Raw genomic sequence first — 7,639 nt, forward strand, 5'->3', positions numbered from 1 at the left:
GTGGTGAAAATCTTTTCCCTATTGATTTTTCAGGACTATATTATAAGCTTCAAGGAGCCTTCCCACAGTCTAGTATTCTCAGTTTTGTTTCTTTATATTTCAAGAGAGAAAAGGGGGGCCCCCTCCCGCATGTTCACTTAATTCTTCATGGATGGATGGGTCTTTTTCAAATTTTGGTTTCACTTCACTGCTAAATTAGGAGCATTCCAATGCTGCCACGTTAAAGGGTTTGATTCACCTCTCTGTTACTCTAGGTTTAGGAATTCCAGCAGTGTAAAACTGGTGTAGAACAGAGCTGAGCCATGCTCCATGTTTTTAAGAGAAAAGAACTCTTGCAAAGCGCTGGCTTCCTTGAGGAAAAGAAACCCATGCATTTATAAAAGCATCTGGGCTCTGCTGCATTCAAGATTAGTACGCATCTGCCCGGAACCACTAGTAAATGTGGCATAACTGACATGTTTCATTAAAGCTCCTAGACTAAAGCATAGTGCTTCCTGCACTCAGCCATTTAACTCCCTTTCATTTGGTCACAATTCAGAGTAAAAATTCACTTAAAGTTTCTTTTCTCAAAAGATTTCTCAGAAATCTCATCGGCATCACTGCAGGTGTGAAGATCACAAGCCGTTTTGTGACTGCAAGAGATTAACGCCAACGGCGTCATAAAAGGAACACCTGGAACTATTTGAGAACCAGTTGCCTGACTTTTGAAAGATACAAGATGTTTTTAACAATTCTGCACTGTAGATCTAAATGACTCATAAACTGAACAGTTCATTGCAAGGTAGTGCTAGCTACCTGTAGTAATTCTATTTAGTAATACTGAGACCTCTGTTCTCAGAGATGAGCTTCTATAACTAAGGCCTGGTCTACACTAACACCCCAATTCGATCTAAGGTACGCAACTTCAGCTACGTGAATAACGTAGCTGAAGTCGACATACCTTAGTTCGAATTTACCGCGGTTCAGACGCGGTCCACACGCGGCAGGCAGGCTCCCCCGTCGACTCCGCGGTACTCCTCTCGCTGAGGTGGAGTACCGCAGTCGACGGCGAGCACTTCCTGGTTCGAATTATCGCGTCCAGACCAGACGCGATAAATCGAACCCGGAAGTTCGATTGCCAGCCGTCGAACTACCGCGGTAGTGTAGACATACCCTAAGATAGTCTAAAGAACCATTAATAAAGAGCCTAGAGAGTCATTAATAAAAATCCGAGCACTTTGCTATGATGTAGGCTTTGTCTGTTACAATCAGGTTACATATTTCAATACTCTCATTTGGATAGGTCAAAGCAGCAACGCCTGAGTTCCGTCTAGACTTTTCAGGGAGCATTAATCCTGAAAATGTGCATAATTAAGTTGCCGGAAAGAGAAAGAATGGGGGCACTGAAGACTCCATGTCCTTCATCTGTCTTGCTTTTCAGGGTAGAGGTCATTCTTCTTTCACTCTCTTGACTTTTCTTCTCTCAGCCTTTTTCTTATTCATTTCGGTCTCATCTCAGCACAGCAGACTCCATGTGTCACTCTGCTCTGCCCCGTCTCTCACTGATCCCGTGAATATTAATCACGCAGTTAGTTATCTGAATAAGCCTCCTTACTGATTTTCAATTTCCCTTTTTCCCTAATGGCTTTTCTGTTTTACAGCAAAACAAACCCCATTATTAGGGGGGGGGATAGCTCAGTGGTTTGAGCATTGGCCTGCTAAACCCAGGGTTGTGAGTTCAATCCTTGAGGGGGCGATTTAGGGAACTGGGGTAAAAATCTATCTGGGGATTGGTCCTGCTTTAAGCAGGGGGTTGGACTAGATGACCTCCTGAGGTCCCTTCCAATCCTGATATTCTATGATTACAGCAGGGGGGAAAACCCCACCCCATCAAACCAATTCAGTCAAATGTTCTTTTTAGTTTTAGATTAGATCTTCTTTAAAAAAAAAAACACAAGTGATGAAGCAAGACTGAATCGTTGTGGCTTGTTCATATACTGCAGAGAGCAGTCCTGCAAAGGCAGGAGGATGGACTAGGTCATCTGTTCTCACAGGTCTTTTCCCTTTTTACGGTCAGATCCTCTGCACCAATTTACACCAATTGAGGATCTGATCAATCCTGTATATGATTCTATTGACAAACTTACTGCAGGCGTTAATAAAACATACTGCTTGCTGAACAGCTTAAGGACAGTTTGGACAACCTGACTGCATGCATATAAAAACAAAGAGCATACAAAGGAAGGTTGGATGGAAATTAATTATGGACTGGGTCTGAAATTTGAGGCTTTCTCTGCCAGTTTTATCTTATGCAGAAAATGCAGCCAGGCAGAACTAAAGCAAATTGGTTTAATTCCCTGGAGGAAACATGAACAAATTTTTCCCAGCAACTTTCCACTCCAGGCATGCATGGGTACGAACATGGATGGAATGCAAAGCCAGTTCACTACAAACCGGTAATAAAATGAAACATTAGCCTTTTCCAACTGCCTTTACAGTGCGTGGCCATTGCCAATTAAAACACCAGGAGCAGGCAGAAAGGGAATGGTAAAATAAAACAAACTCAAAGATTACTTAGCATTCAAAACCTGAAATCTATCGTAAACCCTTTGGGTCAGACAGTTATAGAAAAGCAATGGTCAAGAATCCAACTCCTGCTTTAGATCTCCATTCAGCAAAAGCACTTAAACATGTGCTTTACTTTAAAGCAAATGGGTATTTCCACAGAAGTCATCAGGACTGCTCAGGTGCCTGAAGTCCACATGTGTTCAGGTGCTTGGCTGAACTGGTCTCAGAAAGAATTACAACCCCTCTAAAAAGGCCAATATCATAAGGAGAAAAGTGCTGACTTTAGAGACCTGTCAGGATGAAAGAGGCTGAATCACAGTTTGGACAAAGAAAGAATATGTCAAAGGAATCAAACAGAAAGCCCCACTTTCCCTATCCTAATCCCAATCTTTAGAAATGTACAGAGATACACTCATTTAGAGACACTTTCCCCTGTTTTGTGGAATTCGTGATTAACAGAGTAAGACTCCCTAAATATTCCTGATGTGACCAGCTACCACAAGAGATGTTCTGGGAAGGAGAAGTGTGAAGAGCAAGAAAATATCACCAAAGAGGAAAGGACTTTTGTGTGTGTGTGTGACACTCTGGCTACCTGCCATATCCCATGTCGCTCTCTAATTCGCTCTAATAAACACCTCCACTGCAGCCTCCTGGGGAGAGCTGATTTCATTAGCTGTAGTTTAGCCTGTGCTGAAAACAAAGTATACACCAAAGAATTAGATTCCAGTAAATGGCTATGGATTTTAGGTCAATGGTAAAATATAGCAGTTCTCTCACCCTCCAGGAGTAAGAGACAATAACATTTCCCTGGGAGAGACTTCTGAATCGAAATAGGACTGATTCAGTCACAGGGCTGGTCTACACTGGGGTGGGGGGGTCGATCTAAGATATGCAACTTCAGCTACGCTATTCTCGTAGCTGAAGTCGACGTATCTTAGATCAACTTACCTCGTGTCCTCACGGCGCGGGATCGACAGCCGCGGCTCCCCCGTCGACTCCGCTTCCACCTCTCGCCCTGGTGGAGTTCCGGAGTCAACGGGGAGCACGTTCGGGGATCGATTTATCGCGTCTAGACAAGACGCGATAAATCGATCCCCGATAGATCGATTACTACCCGCCGATCCGGCGGGTAGTGAAGACGTACCCACAGTGTTGAGAAGTAGGGGTTTCAGAAACAGACGGTTAAAGAGTGCATTCTTCTCCCATTTGCCATCATCCTAACCCTACGTGATTCTGTTACCTTGTGGCGTTACAGCACTGAAAACTTTTGTCCTCATGTTGGCAACAGATCTCTAAATACAGACTATGCACTGTAGCTTAGACATGTGGCTGTTTTACCAGGCAGCCCTATTTGTAAGTTACCTGCACAGTGGAGGTGATCCTGGAAGAATCCGTCCCCGCACAATGTCACACATTGCCCGTACTTCATCAGCAGGGATCCCTGGCATGAGGTGCACTCAAACCCATTGGTGCAGGTGGAGCACATCTCCATGCAGGCTGCCCACACAAAACGAAGGGAAAAAGAGACAGTGTTACCGTAAAACGTCATTGTGCACTGATACCGATCTGTACATGGTCAGTCTGCGGGCTAAATTCAGGGACGCATCCCTATGCAGGAAAAGCCTTTTAGATTAAAGATGGTTGGGAAAAAAATGGTTCCTTTTTTTGCTGAAATTTTTTGAAATTCTAAATTTTCCAACGAGCTCTAGTTTAGATCAGTTGAAATCAATAGGACATAAAGAGATGCTTCGGTGCTTTCCTGAATCCAGGACTGAACGACTAACCTTACTGATATCCGATTTGGTGTTGTGTTTCCGCATCAATAAGCGATTACAAGGAGGAAAGTTTTCATACAATAACAGTCCATGACTGGGAGGCATTGTGAATAAGCAGCCCCTCAGGACTAAAGCACCAGCCTGAAGGAAATCCAGTCAGCTGAGATTGGAACATAGGCTATACCTAAGCAAACCCCAGCATCCCGATAGAATCCAGAATCACAGCTCCCCACACAGCGTCCATTCTGAAGCCACTTAGTTGCATCCAGGCAGACGTCACAGTGGTCAAAGGACCGAGAGCACGTCAAGCAGTCTGAGTGGCATTGCACTAGCATGGAGAACAAAAAAGAAAGAAGCTGTCAGCACTGCGTGCCTTGTATCAAGAAGGCTGGAAATAACACATACGCTATAGTCAAAGCAACACTCAATGTGTGGCCTCTCTGCTAATGGCTCGAGGCATTTTCTCATAAACTGCACGCGATCCGTTAAATGCTGCATTTTATCGGACTGGATAAGTAAGCGTTGCATTTAATTCAGTTGGACAACCGTCCATTCACAATCCATGTTGTCTCTTTTCATTGATATTCTTATACCATCAGGAATCAATGGCCCACAACAATCGGAACTTGAGTTACCTCAAGCCAAATCCCATAACAAAGTCAATGGGAGTCTGGCCAAGTCGGGTCGGAGTAGGAGTTGCAGGCTTAGCGACACAGAGAGATCAGCGGAGGGGACAGGGTTATGACGAGATATTTCCCTACAGCAGGTGTTTCTCAAACTACAAGGCCGGCCTCCGTGCGGTGGCCGAGGGACCGAATATTTTTTCTTTAGTGCTGAATCATTTTTGCCCAGCAGAAGAACTGTCTGTTCAACTTTCAACGGGGGCCCAATCCTGGAGCTGTTACTTGGTCTTCATTCAGGCCCCAAACCCTACTGACATCGATGTGGGGCTTGCCTGAGTAATGGTTTCAGCCCCTAGTGAAGTTCTATAGGTGAGTAGGTGGAGGAGGAGCAGGAAAAGCCCCAATGAAAAACAAACAAAGAATGGGCTGCCCTGTCCCTACACACGTGTCGCAGCGTCTCCACTGCTTGGCAATCACCTTACCGCTGAGAGAGGTAGCGCACAGCCTGGGCTCCATTCAGGAGCAAAGCTTTCTGCACTAATCCAAAGTGTTCCCTGAAAGTAGGACCAGCTGCTGTCCCACGAGCAAACCTCAGCTTAGAGAACGACACCACGGACTGGGTAGGGGGGTGTGGGTTTTCCCCCCAAACACATTGGTCAGAGAACAGTAATTTACACTGGCTTCACAAAACCATCTGGGTGAGGGAAGACCTTAGTTTGTGGGAAGGTGGGGACCACGCTGTGGGAAATTTTGGAGAACTCTGGGCTAAAGAGTTACAATGTTGGAAAGTTTTACAGGATCATCAGCCTGGACACTGCATTGCAAAACACTCATTGCCTCTATTGCAGCATGGAGAGAAGTAGTTGGCGGGTCCATGGAAAGGAGATTTCAAGGGGAGCAGTGAGTATGCAGAACGCAGGCTTGGCTCTATATATCCCCATGCAATGATCTCAGGAGATCGTATTTTCCAAAGAGCTCAGCACACAGTCAGGCACCTAAATGAAGTCGGCGGAATTTCAAAAGCACTCAGCACCTCCTATTGAGACGAATGAGAGCTTCTGGGTGCCGGGAATATTTTATAATCTGCCCGCCTCATTGAAGTGCCTTAACGGGAGCTGAGCTCTTTGGAAAATCCGGCCCAGAAAATATAGACCTGTTAATACAGTGCAATGTTTTCAAATCACAGTCATACTTTCTCCCAAATCTGTCCCCATTATATAGCATCTGAACTCCTTTAATTAATTTATCCCCACAACGCCTCTGCAAGGGAGGGCTGTGCTATTATCCCCATTGTACAGATGGGGAACTGAGTCACAGAGAGACTAAGGCTAAACATTTTTAAAGCACCTAAATGACTTAGGCACTTAGAAGCCTACGTCTCGCTGGAAGTCAATGGGACCGAGTAGCCGTCACTTTTGAAAATGGGACTTCAGGGCTAACGTTTTCAAAAGCCACTAAGCAACTTGCCAAAGTTTACACGGGAAGTCTGTGATCGAGTAGCAAATTGAGCTTGGGTCTCCCATACTAACCCCCTACCACTTCCTCTTTTCTTATGCCTGAAACGTTCACCTTCTGTAGCCGACGAGATGTCTCTAAGTTTATGTGGCCTGTCCAAAAAGCGTGCCTTTTGGATTTACAAACGCTTTTTGGGGTTGTTGTTTGTTTGGGGTTTTTTTGCTATTCAACAAATAATAAGCTTTAAATATTTATCTGACAAGCGCTCTGAGCCACTTCGGCACTGACGGCATAATTAAACTGCAAAGTTGTTTTCTTTTTCTTGTGACAAACTGAAGCTCTCTGATTAACCAAAGCAAGCTGAGTGCAACAAGAGCGGCTGCCAATATGAAAAATTAGGAATCTGCAGCTAAAACCTACCAACTATGAAATGCAAATGAAGGGAAAAGACAACATCCTGTGGGAAAAAATAATTTATATGCAAAATTGCTATATAGCCAAAGCTATTCTAATGTGTCCAGATAATTATTAACTGGCTCTAATTTGACCCCAGGTGAACTGGAAGTGGCGTTACAGTATAAGGGAGTACATTTTTTTAAAGGAAATTAATCATAAGCCCATAAACTTCACAGAAGCATGTTATAATTCTGAGAGAGAGAGAGAGAGAGACTTTTTTTGTTTGTTAGAAGATTTCAGAGTTCAAAAAAAAGGAATGAAAAACATTTCCAGGACAACAGTCTCCAAGTCCTCCAACGATTCTTTTTACTTTGCCAAAGGATGGCTCTTAGGGTCCTGATCCAACTCCACTGAAGTCAGAGGGAGACTTTGGCCTGAGTCCTACCCTGATATCGTATTTAAATTATAGGGGGAGGGGGATAATTACTGGTCCCCAAACCAAACAGAGGCAGCAAAGCTGAAATCAAAACAGTTGTCACGAGAACGCTGATAATACTGAGAAGCCCGGGGAATAGAGGGCTACGTTGCATGACCTTTACTCACATTGGTAAGCACCAACAAGTACCCCCAGTGAAGTTAACAGGATTAACCAGTGTGAGTAAGGATTGCACAATCAAACCCCTAATGCCTGCTTGTACTCCCTGTAACCAGAGAGCCAACAGTGCATGGTTTTACAGAGATCCCCTGGGTTGGCTAGCTGCAGAATAGTTCACCAAAGGGTGGCATCTGAGCAGGGCCGGCTCCAGCATTTTTGCTGCCGCAAGCGCAAAAAAAAAAAAAAAA

The 7,639-nt window shown here is 44.5% G+C and overlaps 1 protein-coding gene across 1 annotated transcript in view; it reads right to left on the minus strand.

Moving 5' to 3' along the window:
- The window catches only part of FRAS1 (Fraser extracellular matrix complex subunit 1), a 185,924-nt gene that overhangs the window by 159,589 nt on the left and 18,696 nt on the right, over window positions 1–7,639 (minus strand). Inside the window, exons 9-10 of the mRNA XM_029911919.1 lie at window positions 4,507–4,650; window positions 3,910–4,044 (exon numbers count right to left, since the gene is read on the minus strand). Of these exons, the coding sequence (XP_029767779.1) occupies window positions 3,910–4,044; window positions 4,507–4,650 (279 nt within the window). The remainder of the gene's footprint in view (window positions 1–3,909; window positions 4,045–4,506; window positions 4,651–7,639) is intronic.

The sequence above is a fragment of the Terrapene carolina genome, unplaced genomic scaffold, assembly GCF_002925995.2.
Source record: "Terrapene carolina triunguis isolate 2854851 unplaced genomic scaffold, T_m_triunguis-2.0 Scaffold136, whole genome shotgun sequence".
Lineage (NCBI taxonomy): Eukaryota > Metazoa > Chordata > Testudines > Emydidae > Terrapene > Terrapene triunguis.